The 19,348-nt window shown below is 46.2% G+C and overlaps 1 protein-coding gene across 1 annotated transcript; it reads right to left on the reverse strand.

Annotated features, from left to right (window-relative positions):
- Positions 1–374: 374 nt before the first annotated feature.
- Positions 375–15,497, reverse strand: PRDM14 (PR/SET domain 14). The gene is made up of 7 exons (XM_029923176.1): positions 14,774–15,497; positions 14,189–14,242; positions 13,944–14,101; positions 12,492–12,762; positions 8,634–8,836; positions 2,991–3,092; positions 375–602 (listed from the first exon to the last, which is right to left on the reverse strand). Exons 1-7 carry the CDS (start codon positions 15,495–15,497, stop codon positions 375–377), a joined length of 1,740 nt encoding a protein of 579 aa, XP_029779036.1.
- Between the last annotated feature and the right edge of the window lie 3,851 nt (positions 15,498–19,348).

Raw genomic sequence — 19,348 nt, forward strand, 5'->3', positions numbered from 1 at the left:
CAACTGGGGATCCAAAACAAAGAGAGAAAAAGGTCTCCTTTTTCATCACAAAAATCAAACTCTACTGCCAGTCCCTGAAATATAGTCCTTCCCTCAGAGTTTGTGTTGAGTTTCCAGATCCTTAAGCTCTAGTTAGTGATAGCCAGCTTTCACTACTTTTAGGTAAATTCACCAAAATTCCATTCTTGTTTAAAATTCTGAAAACCATTTCTGTGGAAGCTGGTGAAATCAGTTAGATTTTGCTTTTTGGCTGGTTCCATTTTTCTGTTTTCTGTATAACTATCATCTGTTATACACGACGTATCCATAAGCAAGGAAAATAAAGACAGAACCCAGGCATTTAGTTTTTACATTGTCCTCATACTGTCTGAGGGCTAGTAGGCCTCGTGGAGCTTCCTGTGGGTGTAGAATGCTTCTTGATCAGGGAAGGTTTTCCCACAGATGCTGCAGGAGCAGCCATCGTCCTCTTTGTGCGAGCGACGGACGTGGCTGTCATGGGCGGCGTGGGATGCAAAAGATTTACCACAGTACTTGCATTTGAAGGGCTTCTCCCCTGAGTGCTGCCTGATATGTGTGCGGAGGATGCTGGAGGCCGTGAACCTCTGCAGAGAACAGAAAGTGGAGGAAAAAGTAAGCTTCCATCACCCGGACAGCCAACTAGACAAAGGGGTTAATTTCACCGTCACTGATCCTTAATTCCCCAATTGATGAATCTGGGTTTTAAGGCTATAGAGCACTCTTGGTCAACAGTAGTGGTCTTAATAAAAAAGGGCATGGTGGGCATGAGACTCAGGAACCTGCTTATACGCAAGCAATTCCAATGCAGGTGGACCCAGGACCACACCAAGAGACTGTGCATTACAAGAGTAGTTCCTATTGGCCAAAGTCTTACATAAAGCAGAATCTTAATTGGTTTCTTCTTCTATTTTTAAAGATTTTATTTTTAGGAAGTCTTTCCACCCAACACAAGGCTTGAACTTAGAACCCAAGATGGAGAGTTGCATGCTCCAAAGATTGAGCCAGCCAGGCACCCTGGTGTCTTCTTTTTGTACACTTAATTACAGAGTTTCCCTCAGTAGTATCTCTTAGAAAACTATAGTAAGTACAGTATCACAACCAGGATTCTGATGTTGATAGTGAAGACACAGGACAATTTCATCATGACCACCCCTCATCTTGCCCTTTCAGAGCCACACTGATCCCTCTCACTCCCACTTTGTTTCCATCTGGGTTGCTTCCGGTGTGGATTCTCACGAATAAAGCTCCTACAAGCATCTGGACACAGGTTTTTGTGTGAGTATATAAGCCTTCATTTCTGAGAAAAGTGACCAGGAGGACAATTGGTGGGTTGTATGTCAGTTAACAAGTATAGTTTTTAGTGAATCTGCCAAACTTTTTCAGAATAGCTGTCACATTTTAGATTCCCAAGTACTTTTCTGTGCTTACATACCTTTTCTTGGCCACTTCTGTTCTTCCCCTCATTTATAGCTTTTTTTCCCCCTGATTCATTTCAGTACTGTATGCCAACTTTTGTTACCTTCAAATAGTATAGTAGAGATGTAATGACTTTGGGATCCATTGACTGTGATATAAAACACTAGGTTAAAGTGGTGACCTCAGATTTGGGGGGGCTGAGAGAGAAGCACTAGACAATGGGGTGTCTGGGCACACGTGGAGCGGGGTCACTGCCTCGTCAGGTTTATAAGCTGTACTTGCCTGAACACCCACACATGGTCAGTCTTCATCAGCTTAAGTAACTGGAATCTAATGTATAAACCAGGGGCCAAATATTTAGTTCCCCTTCTCTTAGTCCCAGGTCAGTTAGAAGTTACAAGACAGGAAGTCAGAGTAAGAACTCCAGAAACAGAATGCATGCTGGGGTGATTTTGACTTTGCTCTGGAAATCCTGGTGGGCAGAATTTACTCCTCAGGAGAGGCTCCTTTTTTCACACAAACCCGTGGTCACCTTCCTTTAGTTTGTGCGAGCTCCACATGGTCTACTTCTGGCTCAGCCTCATTTTGCCATGGTGATTATTGCCATTCTATCAGCTCACAGTGTCTTTGGCAGTATGTTTCCCCAAGTCTGGTGCACTCAATGTTTTATTCTTCTCTGGGAGGTTTAGACACCCCCCTAAGAGAGCCTATATTCCTTTTACGGCTTTATTATAACAAAAAATTGATGATAGAAACAATCTATTCCAATGCTAAGCAATAGGACTTTCTGCATTGATGGAAATGTGGCCGTGCTATCCAATTTGGTGGTCACTAGCCACATGGGGCTATTGAGCACTTGAAATGTGGATAGTGCAACCAAATTACTGAATTTTCCACTTTATTTCATTTTTACTAAATTAAATAGCCACATATGGTGAATGGCTAACTAAGCATAGACGTTTATCATCAAAACAGGACACGAGATGGTTTGGTATAATTTCTAAAGCATAGTCAAACCATTGTTTCTATTCCAGCAACTCCTAACTACCTAATTGTGTCTTCATTTTTATCATTTAATATTCTGTATAATGTACATTAGATTCAATTTCAGCAATGTTGTTCTAGAAAGATAGAAAAGTCTGTGCTCTTAAACATTATGTAATCATGTCTGTAATCGTCAGGGCTCCCTGTAAACTAGGAGTCTATTTCTTTAAAAAAAATGTTTGTTTTAAGTTTATTTAAGTAATCTCTACATTCAAGGTGGGGCTTGAACTCCTGACTTAAACATCAAATGTTGTATGTTCTGCCAACCAAATCCAAGACACCCCTGGAGGGTGTTATTTCATTACACATGACTCAAGTGCCAATTTGGCAATCAGAGATCATATCTGATCATCTTAAGCAAACTGGAACATATTTAGCGGTGGAAATAGGGTTTGGGCTGATAATGGACTAACCAAGAACTCCTTATAAGCCAGGCTTTATGCTTCAAGTTCTTATCCGTGAACATCCAAACAGTGCTCAAGGCATATCCCTTGGGAGGAGGTTCCATTTACCTTTGTGCAATACACACACTGGTACGGTCTGTCTCCAGAGTGGACTCTCGTGTGTTTGTTTAGGCTGGAAGACTGAGAGAAACATTTCCCACACGTAGAACACTAGGGTGTAAAAGAAACACACAGTTAAAAATCACATCTTCGTTTTACCATTATGTTTATCTCGGAGTAAGAGGTTTAATATTCTGTCTATCTTGCATATGTCTGGGGGGCCTGGGTGGTTCAGTCGGTTAAGCATCTGGCTTCAGCTCAGGTCATGATCTCACAGTTTGTAGGTTTGAGCCCCATATCGGGCTCTGTGCTAACAGCTAGCTCAGAGCCTGGAGCCTGTCTTTGGATTCTGTGTCTCCCTCTCTCTTTCGGACCTCCCCTGCTCATGCTGTCTCTCTCTCAAAAATAAATAAAACATTGAAAAATTTAAAAAAAAGAATTAACAATAAATTTATCTTGCATACATCTGTAGGTAGAGGACCATGTAGATCAGGCTGAGGCGTCTAATGAAAGTAGTAGAAAGACAACCCAGGGCTACACCGAAGAATCTGCAAGCATGGGTTCTTATCCAGAGCCTGCTCAATGCTGTGGCTTTCCATAATTCCTCAAGTCTCTGGGCGTCGGTTGCTCCAGATGTACGAGGTGGGAAGTGAACAGGATCGTAGTGTATGAGACAAGCCTGGATCAGTCCTGCTCTCTTAACAAGTAGCTGTGTGACCAGAGCAAGTCAGTTAAACTTGGACTTTTTGTCTGATTTTCTTTATTGCCCCTCCCCCCCCCCCCAGTTAATTCAACAAGTATTTATGGAGTACCTATTATGTGCTCGACATTTTGCTAGAGACAAGGAGCTGAAAATCTAGTGGGTGTGGTGATAAACATGTAGCCCTAGAAGGCAACACATGTGGCAGGTGGTCCGAGACATATTGTCCCTATAAAACAGGTCACCAGTTTGGGAGTCCAGTGAAAGCATGTGATGCAGCCCGTGTTCACCTGCTGTCAAGAGTTCACGTGGTTTTTCTGTGCTCTTGACCCTTGTGACTCCTGTCGAATCTTCTCCGGGATTCTGAACCAGGTAAAGGAAAAGTACTTTGCCTCCACACCCTGCTCCTTAGGTGCTTATGTGCACAGACAGGAGAGAGGATATGTTTGGGGTAGATTTAAAAAGTCTTCTCTAAATTTTCTGTGCTGTTTGAGGTTTTCATAGTGAGCATTTGTTATCATTACTATGAGTTAATACTATAAAAAAGAAATCAAGTATAAAGACTAATACATGATTTAGAAAATTTAAGATTAGGGGACTCTCTGAGAATGGGGAGCAAAAGAATTAAGAGTTAAGCCTGGGTGGCTCAGTTGGATTTGATTTCAGCTCAGGTCATGATCTTAGGGTCGTGGGATTGAGCTCCATGCTCAGGGTGGAGTTTAAGATTTTTCTCTCTTTCTCTCTTAGTCCCTCTTCCCTGCTCATATGCTCTCTCTCTAAAATAAAACAAACAAGCAAGCAAACAAAAAACAAACAAAATCCCCTGGAAAAAAAGAACAAAAATGTTAAGCATGAGGTGGTAGCTAGTATCTGGCCAAAAAGAGCTCCAGGAGAAAATAAAGACCTAGAAGGCAGATTATAATCAATGAACAAGAAAATTCCTTTCAGTTTAGGACTTACGCCTTCAAACGAAAAGAGTACTTTGTACTTCACTGATTACAAACAGGACAAAAAGACAAAGACATCCAACTTGACATGTTCTGTTAAAATTTCAGAACTCCAGGGGCGCCTGGGTGGCTCAGTTGGTTAAGCCTCCGATTTCGGCTCAGGTCAGATCTCACGTTTGTGGGTTCGAGCCCCGCGTCAGGCTCTGTGCTGACAGCTAGCTCAGAGCCTGGAGCCTGCTTCCAGTTCTGTGTCTCCCCTCTCTGCTCCTCCCCCTCTCATGCTCTGTCTCTGTCTGTATCAAAAATAAATAAAACATTTAAAAAAAAATTTCAGAACTCCAAAGATAAATAACAATTTCCATAAAGAAAAAAGTCAGTTATTCATAAACAATCAAGAACCAGATTGGCATCAAATGATATGAGTAAATGAAAAGATGCCTTGAAAGCTTTTGAAAATTGGAAATCAAGAGAGAGGAAGAGTGAAATGGAAAAATCAGTGGGACTCCAAATGTGACAGTTCCCAGGCCTCAAAAGCAACTGGTTCAAATCTGACTAAGCTCCAGGAAGGATGCTTTCAAAAAAGATTTTTTTTAATGTTTTATTTATTTTTGAGACAGAGACAGAGCATGAGTGGGGAGGGTCAGAGAGAGAGGGAGACACAGAATGTGAAGCAGGCTCCAGGCTCTGAGCTGTCAGCATAGAGCCTGACATGGGGCTCAAACCCACAAGCGTGAGATTATCACCTGAGCCGAAGTCGGAGGCTTAACCGACTGACCCACCCAGGCACCCCTGAAGGAGGCTTTTAACAAGAATATAAATATTTTTTACACAATTAAGAAACTATACCTCTTGTAATTAGAAATCTTAGCAAAAACAAAAAGCTTAGAAGGAAGTCAAAAACAAACATAAAGAACGTAAAAAGTCTTGCATAATTCTGAGCAATTGATGGAATATAAGAAACAATGCCTTCTGGAAAAACAAAGCGTTCTCGCCACTGTTCAGGGATTTCAGGAGGTTGGAGAGGGCTGACATCCCAAATTCATGTATCAACTTTGAAGACTCGTTGTTATGAACTACAGGGATTTCCTCTGACAGTTATTTCGTTTGCTCAACAAATCATGTGAAAAGGAGGTACATTTAGGTTTTAAATGCTGGATATAGAGGTGAAAATACAGGGTTTTTTCATTGTTGGTTGTCCACCCAGCGTCTTCTAATATTTTTGTCAATCAGTTCTTTTCTCTTTCAGAAACTAATATTTTTAAAAATTATTTATCTTAAGTTCTGTAGGTTTATTTCACCGAAGATTTCCCCCCTTCTTTTCAATTTAAATTAAATGTTTTGTTTACACTTTTGTGAAAATTAAATATATTTTATCACCTTAAAAGTTCAGTACTCAATCCTAAGTATATAAAATAAAGAAAACTAAAAGAGCATAAAAAATGCTTAGCAATAAATATAAGGAAAGGAGTGCCATGAACAATTCAGGCCGAGATGCTTAGATCACAGCTGGATAGATGCTTCAGGAGCTCAGGACAGAGCTGTTTGTTGGCTAGAGATGGACACCCAGTGTGAAATGCACTTGGGGAGAGTTTGCAAAGAGGAGACCACTAAAGAACTGTGGGGACACTGAGGACGCAGGACTCATCCTCTTCTACTGCCAGTTTGAGATGATTATTCCTCCACTTGACCATAAAAGTGAGTCCTCTCTGCACTATTACCAGCTTCCACGGCTTCCTTCTCATCTCCGTCCTCTACTGGCAGCCTGCTCTACGGTGCCTCAGTCTCAAAGATGGCCAGCACCACCCTGGGTGGCCCCTCAGCTCAGGTCATGATCTCACATTCATGAGATTGAGCCCCACATCAGCTCTCTGCTCTTAGCACGTGGAGACGGCTTCAGATCCTGTCTCCCTCTCTCTGCCCCTCTCCTATTCATACTCTCTCTCTCTCTCCCTCAAAAAACAGATAGCAGCACCCGAGTCAGCTTCTCCACTCAAACCCCAACTCAAGAGGCCTACCACTGTCCTCAGAGTTTAAGCAAATGACCTAGCCAACTTTCTAGTAGAAATGTCTTCATCAGCTCTGATAACCCTTCTTGTATTTCTTTTTAGTGAAAAACAAACAAAAACAAATCCAACTGCCTTTCCTTTGTCAACCAACACCCTCTGATCTATCTAGCTGAAGCAAATCTGACAAATAGCCTAGACACTGTATCCCATCAGTTGTAAGGTCCACTGTTACTTTCTGTGCCAACCAAAAAAGAAAATGCCACCAATTAGAATGATGGCATATCGCCACTTGTTGAACACACTCAAATTTCATACACATAAAGATGTGAAAAAACTCCAAATCTCAGAATTGATAAAACATGGCTTGTAATATATTATTACTAAAGCATGTAGCAATAGAAATATTTTCCAAGGACACAAATTGACAAATCACAGGGCAAATACAACATGCCAATAAAATACGGTTTAAGCATTTAGACCACATTACTAATTAAGATGCAAATTAAAGCAAGATACCGTTGCCATCTATCACAATGACAACACAAAGAAAGACCGTAGCCTTGCAGGAGCCCTGGTGCTGCCTACAGCACACACCACAAGCCCCGCGGGCGGGACCTTTCTCTGGAAAGCAGTTTGGTGCCTCAATTCAAGAGCCTTCAAACTGTATATACCCTTTGACCCAGTTTTTCTACTTCCAGGAATCTATCCCAAAGAAATTACCATGCATGGATAACAGAGATAATGACTTGTATAGACCATTGTTCACCACAGCAACACTGGGGGGGGAAATTCACAAAGCAGGAGGTTGGTTAAATAAATGATAGCACATCCATCTAATAATACCAATGCAGCCATTACTATTTGTAAATTACTCATGATGGTAAGTCAACAAACTAGCCTCAGAATATCCCCAAGTATATTAAAAATACATACATGTATACATCCACATGTAGAAAAACATATCACCTTAAATGTTTTAACCTGGGTCATGGCCTATCAGGAGCCTTTCGTTTTGTCCAAATTATATTTACCAAGCATATATTCTTTTCTCATGTTAAACAGTAAAAATTGGAAACAAAAAATTACTATTTTTTAAATGTTTATTTTGAGAGAGAGTGCAAGGGAGCATGAGAAGGGGAGGAGGGGCAGAAACAGAGAGACAATTGCAAGCAGGCTCTGGGCTGCCACCGCAGAGTCCGACATGGGGCTCGAACTAAGAAACCTTGAGATCATGACCTGAGTTGAACTCAGGAGTCAGCTGCTTAACCGAGTCACCCTGGCCGCCCAGTAATATTTCACTGTCTTGTACTTCAAATGTTCTTGGAATTCTGGTTAAGCATGGGCTTTTCTGTGGGAAGTGGGATTTGGAGGGGACTGGGTTGGTGTGGACATCTTGTAGATCTGGACCACCAAGGGCTAGATGAAAACTAGTTGTATTAAATGTCTTTTGATGAGCACAAATGACACATGATGATTGTAAAAATCCTCAAACATTCTAGGAGTAAATAATATAGTGGCTGGGGTTTTTCTGCAAGCTTAGCTGTGAACAGGTAAGATCCACCACTGGGAGAAGAGAAGGGGAATTTTATGAAGATCACTCTCACTTTTCAAATGAACAGAACTGGGACTCTGGAGTCGCTCAGGTGGTGGCCTCATCAGCTACCTCCCTCAAGGCTGGAGGTCACACCCAAGTCCCATCCTTTCTTCCAAACAGTCTCAGTGGAAGCTTGTACTTTAACCCAGGTCTCCGGGTAGAAGTAGATACCCTTCCTTTGGGTCCTCTCAACCCCACGCACCTGCCCTGGTACTCTGTCACGCGGCAGCTCATGTCTGCCCTTCCACAGCACCGTCCCTTTCTTCATAGACCCTACATTGCCAAGCACTGTGTCCCAGTAATTCACATTCAGAGGACACTCACTGTGTCTTCAGGGAGTTTGAGAAAGGAGCATGAAAGCATGTGAGTAATGGGCCACCCATCGTTTGTCACCCTACTTCTTACCTTGTGAGGCCGGTGCTTCTCGTGAACGTGAAGGACATGGATCCGGAGCCGGTCCCGCTTCTCAAAGGATCGTGTACAGAGAGAGCAGGGAAATTTCCTATCACCCTTGTCCACACAAGGGGTGTACTTGAGGTGCTTATCTCTATAATATTTGTAGGTAAATACTTTTCCACACCTTTCACATCTGTAGCCTTCTGCAGACTCTGTCAGACACAAGAGGATAAATGCCAGGGGCTTTGTCAGCTACCTTCCCTCTTTCTTACTTCCTCCAGCAGGATTAAAAAAAAATTTTTTTTTAATATTTATTTTGGGGAGAAAGAGAGAGACAGTGTGAGGGGAGGAGAGGCAGAGAGGAAGGGAGACACAGAATCTGAGGCAGGCTTCAGGCTCTCAGCTGTCAGCACAGAGCCTGACACAGGGCTTAAACTCATGAATCATGAGTTCAACCTGAGCTGAAGTTGGACACTTAACTGATTGAGCCACCAAAGTGCCCCTCAACCTTATAGTTCTTGAAGCCACTCCTGACTGGCACGTGTTACAAGGCTGGGTTAATATACCACAACATGCCTACTGTGTCTCTTTCAGACCAGCCCAAGTTCTAAGTTCAAAGCAGTTCACCTCAGACAATGACAGATACCAGATAATCAGGGACACGAATAGCTTGCCTCTAGGCTTCCCGAGAGCTGCTTCATTTGGTCCCATTTATGAAGTCTTAGGCATTTGCTTAGCTTACAGTTTACTTCTCTGAACTTTTGGAAGATTCCAGAGCTAGAACCATCAGGTATGGAGTAAGGCTGACAATAAATATCTTGCCTTCCCTTGTATTCATAGGGTTATCATGATAATTAATTTAATCCTGTCATTATTGAGTTCTTAGCAAAGAGTGATACTATCACTGAGTGATAGACAAGATCCAGAAAGGTAAGTCTGTTTTTATCAAAGGAGAAGGAAGTGGGGGAGAGGTTAGAGAGGGTTCAGCCGACCCTAGCAAGAGAGGTCCTGGGTCCAGGGGTATCTATGTGTTGCAGGGAGGGGAGAGGACAGGGGCCATCTACAAAAGCATCCCTGCTGAGAACACTCTGGATTCCAGAGGATCAAGTGGCTTTGGCTGTGAATGCATCTCTGAGACCTCATTGTCTGGCCCCAGGGAGAGAGAGAGAGAGAGAAGAGCCAGGAATAAGTATATGCAGGAGTCTGTAGATGGAAATCTTTTTAGCATTAGGACAGCAGGGAAGCTATCCATCAGGGGCTTTGTTAGTTGACAACTACCTCCCAGGCACGTTTAACAGGTGACTAAGGAAATAAACCATTCATTAAGTAAATAACCAGGAAGGCACCCGCCATGCCCAGGACCTCCATTGCCAGGCATGTCTGTCACTTTCATTGAGGTGCTAATACTCTCTGAATCCCCTGGCTGGGATGGTTTTAGTTTAGCACTAGATTTTTCATTGGTCAAAAATGCCTGGCCTTCCTGCTTCCTAGGGTGGGAGGAGACTGGATCAGTGACTTTTACAAATCAAAGCCCTAAAGCACACCAAAATTCAGATAGTGAGTTTGCATAAGAACAACCACTCAGGTGAAAATGCCACACCACCCTTGCTAACAAATTAGGGGTTACCTGTCTGCATTTTTTGCTCAGGTCTTTGGAAATTTAACTTCACCTAATAACTTTATCCTGTTCCCTTTCCTTCTTCATCCTCTCCCCACCGCCTCCCAACCCCAATCAACTGCTCTTTTTAGCCAAGGGGTTTCTCAATATTGACAATGATGCTTTCTGTCCCATCACACAGTTTCAGTGTTTGGTAACAATTAAGAGCTGTCCTCACATTCCACACCTCTATCCCCCAAAACACACACTCCAGGCTTGCATACTCAAATAACCCGCCCACATAGGGTCCAGACTCTGCCCTCCCACTCAAGACCTTAAAGGGGGAAGGAAGTTCCCACCGTTTCCTTCCCCATTGAGGAAAAGTTCATTGATAGGACAGAAGAATTTCGATTTTTCTTTCCTTTTTAATCCTATTCAAATCCATTCATTAACCGAAAACAAATGAATAATTCTTTCCAACAAATTAAGCAGTTTGCCAATTTTCTTCCATGCACTCTCCAAATATATATCATCTTAGCCCCATTTATAAGTCCATATCCCTCCCCGTTTCTTATTACCAGATGGGGATTTCTGACTTCCGCATATTATTCTATATGTTAACATATCATCATTTACATAACAATTATTCTACTCTTGAACATTTAGGTTGTTTGAGATTTATCATGAATAGGGATGGTGCCATTTTAAATCTTCCTGCACAAAGCTTTTCCTTCTGGACCATTTTCTGAAGATAAATTTCCAAAAGAGTATTACTGAGAAATCAAAAGCTATGATCATTGTCATAGCAATACATAGTGCTAAATACTTTTCCAAAATGATGATTGTATCTTATGAGTTATTGAGCATGTGCAAATTTCCTCAAATCTATTTTTCAGTTTTATTTCCAAAGCAATAAGTACATTTTGGAAGTGGCCAAAAAGGTGCAGAAAGTATGAAATAACTGTGAGGTCCACAGACTTGAGAGAGTCCCACGATCTTACCACCACCCCCGACCTTACCCCCATGCCATTCGTTCACTGGGGTAACAGAAGATGGTTTACCCACATGATTCTGATAGGCCCTCACTATTGGGCTCTTGAAACAAGAGGCTGTTCATTATTCACTTCCTAATCTCTGTGAGCGTGTCCCTGTCCTTCCCTCTCCCAGTCTAATGCACCTTGGATTTCCTCTCATCCCTAAGCAGCTTTTCCCACAGTTAGTCCTATTATCTTCTGCCTTCAGTACACACTAGGAGAAGGGGACATTAAGGCATTTAGGATTATTTCCTGCACCGAAGGGTCTGGTTTACAAGGGGGATGTGCATGCATCACACAATCACTGTTTTAAACTGTTACTTATCACATTTATTAAAACATAATAAGGTGGTCTTCTATCCTATTACACTCATTTCGCATTTAACTAATCCCACCCATTAGATCAGGATTCCCAAGCTTTTGTGTATGTAAAAATCACTCAGAGAATTTGCAAATCCCAGAGGCTCATTCTCTGGCTCCTTGCTGCTCATGTGAGCTCCAGGGGCCAACAGCATCAGCCTCCCCAGGAAGCTTGATAGAAATGCAGAATCTCAGGTCCCAGCCCTGAATGGGAATCTGCATTTTTCCAAGACCCCCAGGTATTCAACACCTACAGTAAAATGTAAGAGTGTGAGTCTAATTCAATGCTTCTTAAAGTGGACTAAGACTCGGCATACCACACATCTCCATTTGAAATCAAACGTCAGCAAACAATGCTTACTCTTACTTGAGGTTCACATCAATATTTTCTATTCTACTCTAACTTTTTTTCCTTTAAAGATGATCTAAACCACTAAATTGATTTCCCACCACATTAAGATATTGCAACCCCTATTTGAAAAACACTGCTCTCAGAGCTTTGATGGAGTCATCAGCTGTGTGAGCCTGAGCAGAGATGAATCAGAAACTGGCTCATCTAGGCAAGAAGTTGCATCCATTTATTTGGCTTTTATTTATTTACTTTTCCTCTGAGAGGAGGTGAAGGGAAAGAAGAAAAGGTTTCCTTGTAATAGAAGAAGCCTCCACAGCTTTGGAAAGACAAAGGCATTTTCCTCTGGCTGGTAGTGCCCCCCCTGGTTAGAGACATCCTCAGTTTAGTCCCCTCTGCATCAGCCTCTGCGAGGAAGGTGCTCCCCAGGGCAGCGGAGATGCTGCAGGGGGTGGTTCAAGTTCAGAAGAGAGCCTAGTCCTTCAGCTAGAAGAGCCTCACTGGAAAAGGCAAAGGTGTGCACTCACCTTCAGAGGGCCCAGGCACCTGCCTCCCCTGCTCTGTGGCCTGAAGGCTCATGGGAATGTCCAGAAACTTCTCATAGCAGTCTCCGTACCACACAAGGAGCTCCTGGTTCTGGCAGATGTCCTTGCAGCTCTCATAAAAGATCTGCCCCTGACACTGCACTGCGACCAGGTTCTGCTCCTTGGGGAAGCGGGCGCAGTTGACGTAGGACATCCAGTTCCCTGCGCCTCCTTTTCCATCTATAAAGTGGCTCAAATGTCCATCTTCAAAGATCTAAAAGTAAGTAAATAAATAAATAGATAGATAAAGTTTAAAATGCACTGTTTTTGCCTAACCTATAAGATTACTTAGATTACTTATTAAAATTTATAGTCCAAATCTCGTGCTTCAGTCCACTGAATATACTTATTGTTATTTGTTAACATTATTAAGCTCAAATACATTGATTTGCCCATCCCTACAGGTGCTGTGACATTTTTAAAGAGTCATACTTTTTATCGCTTTCCTAATTTGCAAATTTATGTTGTGAGTATGTTAATTCCATAAGCAGAGAAAAGGGGAACTACAGAAGTTTGCATTTAATTCACAACTTAAAGACAACCAATTCGTTTTGTGCTTTTCCCCAGACAGGTTGCCATGCATATCAGCGCAGCCCGGCTTTAATTCTCTCTCTGTGGTTGGCAATTTCACTGTCTCCAATGTTTTGTTATTATAAGCAACCTTATGATTAACATCTTCCACAAGGTCTGGATTTCAGATGACTTTCCTGACCTATATTCCTAGAAGTAGGCATTCGGGGTCAAGGCAAGCTCCCTGATATATTCTAACAAACTGGAGTCCTACCGACATGTCCCAAACACGGTCAACACGAGTATCAGTTTTTTAAAATCCATAGCTAATTTCATAAGCAGATGATATCACAAATTTTATTCCCTTTGGCATATTCTCAGCTTCACTGTGTTAACATTTAAAGCGTTTGGCTTTGCCTATAAACACAGATAAATAATAACTCTTTAAATATATATTCCAGTGCTAATCTTCACAGATTAAAATGATTTAAGGCACCACAAAACACAAAGAATTCATGTAGAGGTGCTATCTTCATGGAATGAACAACTGCCTTGCCTTCTCTTTTTTTTTTAAAGTTTATTTTATTTTGAGAGAGAGAGAGAAAACATGAGCTGCGGAGGGGAGGGGTGGGGGAGGGGTGGTGGCAAATAGGCTTTGTCCTGGATGCAAGGGCTTAAACCCACAAACCGGGAGATCATGACCTGAGCCAAAGTCAGCCTCTCAACCAACTGAGCCACCCAGGCGCCCCTCTTTCCTTCTCTTTATACTGCAAAACCGGCAGCACAGACAGCAGAGTGTCCCCTCCCAGAGGGCCAGAAACCAACACTGTTGTCCACCAGCTTCCTTTCCCACTCTGTCAACCCACCAGAAACATATTTATTTACCTCCCACATCAGAGAATTGTCTCCATATGTCTTGACCTCACTGGCGTTGACAACTTTGCCTTGAAAGGGTCCAAACCGGACTCCTTTGGCAACAAGGCTACTGCAGAATACACCGAAATGCCGCACTTCACCAAACATCGTCTGCTTGAGGCAGAGACCTAGGGGAAGCCCAAGGCAGGAAAGCCAATGATGGAGCTGAGTGCTTTACATCAGGGACAGAAGTCTGTGCAAGAGGCCCTGCTTACCTTCTGGTAGTTGAAGGGAGTCTTTATCCAGAGTTCGACAAAGAGAATCAGATCCTAGAAAAGGGGTTAAAATTTTATTTTTCATAAGATGTTTCCCTCCCTACTTCCCTATTATCTTTAGCATAATGTTGATTTATCCTTTATATTTTTCCTGCTCCTTTTACATATAACATTTCTCATTTGTGACTCAGAACAACCCCTGCAAGGTTATGTTCTATTTGCAAATTTAAAGAACTTGAGAATCAGAGATAATGCTAATTTTGACCAAGGTCGAGATAGATGGCTAAACTGAGACTCCCAGTATGAACTGCAGGAAGCTCTGGTGGAGACACCTTGCATTATCCTGGTAGAATCTGATCCCAGCTGACATCCACTATGTGTCTTTCTTCACTCTCAACTTGCACTAAAGCCAACCTCAAAAGCAACCACAGCCTCAGAAGTGAGTGCTCCATCCTCCAATGGGAAGTATACACACTTCCCCTGGACTTGAACACTCTCAGATCCACCTTGAAGTGTCCCGTCCCCACTCTTCCTCCCACCTCTATTCCCATCCAACCTGACTCTCGCGGGTGTGACCACCTTTACCAGAACTGTCTGTGGGGACCAGGAAGCCGGAAACTGCATGATGCAGAGTGGCTGAGTGCTCCAGGCTCGGAATGACCCCGAACAGAACTAAGTGCAGGTCCTCCTGGGTGAAGTGGTAGCGGTGGGACGACTTCCCTTGTTGGTTCGGGAGTTTGGAGCTGTCCTCAGACCACTTGCCGGGGGAGCAAGGTAATAACTGGGTGGCCTTCGCCCCCTCAGGTAACAGGGAAGCATTAGCAGCCGGCGGTGGCGGCGGCGGCGGTGGCAGCATTAAAATTTCAGGTCCACAGCACTGGCCACTGTCGCTTTGGCCACCAGTACGGCCCAAGTCTTCAGTGGTGGCGCCTGTATACTCGTGGTGGCTGCTGTTGAGGAAGTGCGGCACCTCTCTGGGCAGGTGGGGAATTGGGTACCACGGGGGCAGCTTGCTGTACCAGGACAGATCGTAGAGCGGCTCCCTCTGCAGGGCCAGGCTGGAGCTCAGCAAGGGAGGCGTGGGCCGGAAGGCAAAAGGGGGCATAATGTGGGATGCAGACACGGTGGCCTCCAGCTGCGGGAAAGGTTGGAAATCTTCCTCTGCAGCGGTCAACATGTTCCCGTAGTGCCCATAGGGCGGGAATGGGGGGCAGTAGGCGTCCAGGTGTTGGGGACCGCCCTGGAGCCTCTCGGGCGGGTAGCACAGCTTGCCGTGGGGTCCGGCCTCACCTGGCCGCCGCAGAGCCATCCCGGGGTACGGCGCACCGCGCGGCTGCGGGAAAGCAAGCGCAGAGTGAGTGCGCAGGGCGCTGCGGCCCCGCTCCTACCTGCCTACCCTCTACGATCCGAGCTGGCCGCGCTTAAACCCCCCAACTCGATCCCACAGGCACTACCCCACAAAACAAAACCGCAACGCAAACAAACACAAAACCTAAAACGAAAATCTTCCAGGATCTTGCTCGACTCCAAGTTCCTGGTCAGTGTCGCTTCTGCCTTCCCTCTCCAAACACACCCCGACCAAGCGCAGCTCATTTCCAACGGCCGGCTCTCTACATCCCGCCCCAAACAAACCCGGCTCCTGCACATTCCGTTTCCAGTTCCCTCTTCCGCCGTCTTCTCTGTCCAACGAAACTCTTTTTCAGGGCGGGTCGCCCACTCCCAGGGCCGGGGACCGAGCGCAAGGTCGTACTGAGCGTTGGGGCAGGCGGCAGCTCCAGGCGCGTCTGGGCCCCCCCAGTCAGGGAATAGTCAAGGACCCCCGGCCAAGGTAGCGCAGAAACAGACGAGCTCCCCAAAGCTGGGGACAGGTTGGGGAGGCGGCCGCTCCATGAATCTCGGGTCTGACCCCTCGGACCCAAGAGCTTCGGCGGCCACAAGGAGGAGGGCGCCACCATTGGCTCCCCCGAGCTCCGCAGCCAGCTCCGGGGTCGCCACGTGGGCCGAGTCCCGCCACATTCCCCAAGTCCCTCTGGGCACTCTGGCCACCCCACCTGCGGGTTTAGGGAGCCTGGGGTCGCCCCTCGGGAGCAGACGGGGACGAGTTCCAGGCCAAGTGGGAAAGAAATCTCGGCCGCTACCGCTCCCACCCCGAAAGGATGGTGTTTTATTGCACCCAAGTTCACCAAGGCCTAGGAATGGAGCCCCTTCAAGGCTGGCGGGGCTCGAGGGCAAGATCAATAAGCCCAATAAGGAAACCCAGCAGGGTCGTGACTCCGAAATTAAAGAACACGGGGTCAGGAGAAGAGGTCAGCATCTGCCTGTCTCCTCCTGAGCCCCCAAAGGCGCTTGGCTCCTGGCTTCCCCTGACCAAAAGGATATGCCACTTGAGGGTTGAAAGCCACTTAAGGAGTGAAAGTCCCAAGAGGGCAAAAGGGCCACCCAAGACAAACTGCGCCAGCGCCCGCTTCCTGCGCTCCCCAACCTCCCGGGCGGACTACTGCCCCGGGTCACCGCGGCGCCCCAGCCCGGCACCCACCTCCGAGAGCGCCGCCGCCAGACGAGCGCCTCCAGGACCCTGCGGGCGGAGCGGGCTCCGCACTGGTAGGTGGCGGGCGGACCGGGAGGGTCGAGCGGGGGTTTAAGAGGGCGGCGGGCGGGCGGGGCCGCGGGGCATAGAGAGGGCGAGGGTGGGGAAGGGACGCGGCCCACGCAGGTCCCCCGCTGGTCTCGGGCGGGTCTCCTCCCCGCCCACCGCAGCCATTGGCCGACGCTCCACTAGCCCTCCAGTCCCCAGGGGTTGCACGTTTAACTCCAGGTCTGCAACCCCTCCCGGGACCCTTCGAGAGCGCTCGCCCTCCGCTAGCGGCGCCCGGCACTATTGCCTCTCCAGGCTTGTCGGGTGGGGAAGCAAAAAACCTGAGGCGGAGTTGCCGAGGCGTCAGATGAGCCCCGGGGCGCACACACCAACCGCGAGCTCGCTGGGTAGGAGAACACGAGCGTCCCGGGGTCCTGCCTCTGCCTCTCGGCTTTGAGCTCTCCAGAACTGCGCCCGGCCGAAGACTGAGTCAAGCCCCGAGGACTAGGGGACTTTGACCCCTGATACCTCGTGGGGAGCCTGGCACCGGCCTAAGCGCTGGAAGCGTCGGTTCGCGGGTCCCGGGTGGGTGCAGCTGGACCCGGTGGGCTCGGCGTCCAGGACGCCTCCGAGGTTCCCGGGGGGTCGTTTAGCCCTCTTTGGGGCGTTTATTTCTTCCGTAGCTTCGGATGTGGGCGCTCCGGCCCCCTGCTCCGCCACGGCTGCCCCCAGGGAAGGCTCGCGACCTAGGATGCACTGGCCTCTGGAAAGCAAGGTCTAGACCCACACCTGGCGCTCAAAGACCGCATTTTTTATTCTCTGTGCCGGCCATTGAGGGAAAGAAAGGAGCACTTAGGCCCATTCACATTCACATGAAAGCATCTAGGGTGGGAGAGGAACCCTTGTAAAGCCGGGTGACCTTGGCCAGGTTCCCCGCCACCTCGGGCCGCTGCTTCTTTGCAAAATGGGGCGTAAACCCTCCCGCCGGGGCTGGCCTCGGCTGGGTTGCTAAAGGTGGAGGGCAGAAAAGGAGGAAACGTCTAGCGGGCAGCGAGACGCCGCCACGGGTCCCAAAGCTGGCGGAGGAGAGAGACCTGTGGCCGAGCGTAGCTTCCTCCGTGACCGTCCCCGCCTCGGCGAGCTGCCCAGGGGGGGCGGGCGCCTTGACCGAAGGCACCGCGGCGCCGCCTGCCGCGTCCACGTGCGGGGCCGGCTCCCCGCGCCGCCCGGGTGCAGATCCGTTTGCCAGTCGCACGGGGGATCCGAGATGGAGAGCGGTGTTCGCTTCTCCCGGATGGGATGATTAGGAGCTCAGGGTTTCCCTTCTCTCCTGGTGCTACATCAATACTCCCTTTCTTAGGGAGCTTGGCTACGAGTCTGAGCAAGTGAAGAGTGCCTGAGGAATCTTTTCTCAAGGGACAGCCAGCAGCTCCAGGGAGGATCCTGGACTTGGAAAAGCCGAGTTAAGTCCTGCTGCCGGCCTCCTCCGGGAGGCATGCCCGCTCCAGGACTCTGCTACCTACTTGTATTACTCCAGCTTCGCTCCTCCCAGACCTCACCTGTAGGATTTAAAGACGGGCACCGACACTTGGGTGGTCTGGGGACAAGGAGGTCCAACGGAGATAATTTTCGAGTGCCGCCACTCACCGGTTGTAGCTTTATTTTAACGGAAGCAACATGAATCTTATCTTCAAGACTTGTTATGCAAATTATCTAGGGTTTAAAACAATGAACAAATATTAATTATAAGACTTGCTGGTTTAGAGTAATCGATAAAGTACAAGTAGAAGTCCTTGACGGCCTTTTTCCCCTACTCTCGGAGGGAAAACTGATTAATAGCTTGACTTATTCTCTACCCCCCACTCCTTTTCTTAAAAAGTACCATACTTTTATTTTATTTTTTTTTAACTTTTGTAATGTTTATTTATTTTTGAGAGAGAGAGAGAGAGAGAGAGAGAGAGCGCGAAAGAGAGCACGAGCATGAGTGGAGAAGGGGAAGAGAAAGAGGGAGACAGAACCTGAAGCAGGTTCAAGGCTCCAAGCTGTCAGCACAGAGCCCTACTTGGGGCTGAACCTACAAACCATGAGATCATGACTTGAGCAGAAGTCAATTGCTTAACCTAACCCACTGAGCCACCCAGGCGCCCCTGAAAAAAATTTTTAATGTTTATTTGTTTTTGAGAGAGAGAGAGAGAGAGAGAGAGAAATACCATACTTTTAAATTGTTTATATATGTAGGAATTTTTTTCCTAACAAAATGGGATTATATTTTCTACTTCTGGGCAGCTTTTTCTATCTACTAGTCATGACTTCTATCAGTACATTAGGATTAACTCTATTCCTTATAATGGCTGCATAGTACAGAGATTCATTTTCTGGGTATACCTTTAGTTTTTCAGCCTCCTCTGGAAAGGTATGTAAGTTGTTGTCAGTTTTTCAACACTTCAAGCAACCTCTGGGAACACTGTTATACAAATACATATTTTTGTTACTGTGCCTGTAAAATAAATACCTAGGTGTGAAATTGCTGGATCCACAGGTATCAATGTTGAACATTTTGATAGGTACTTCATACCAGTTTATAC

This window comes from Suricata suricatta, chromosome 15 (genome assembly GCF_006229205.1).
Source record: "Suricata suricatta isolate VVHF042 chromosome 15, meerkat_22Aug2017_6uvM2_HiC, whole genome shotgun sequence".
Taxonomy (NCBI): Eukaryota; Metazoa; Chordata; class Mammalia; order Carnivora; family Herpestidae; genus Suricata; species Suricata suricatta.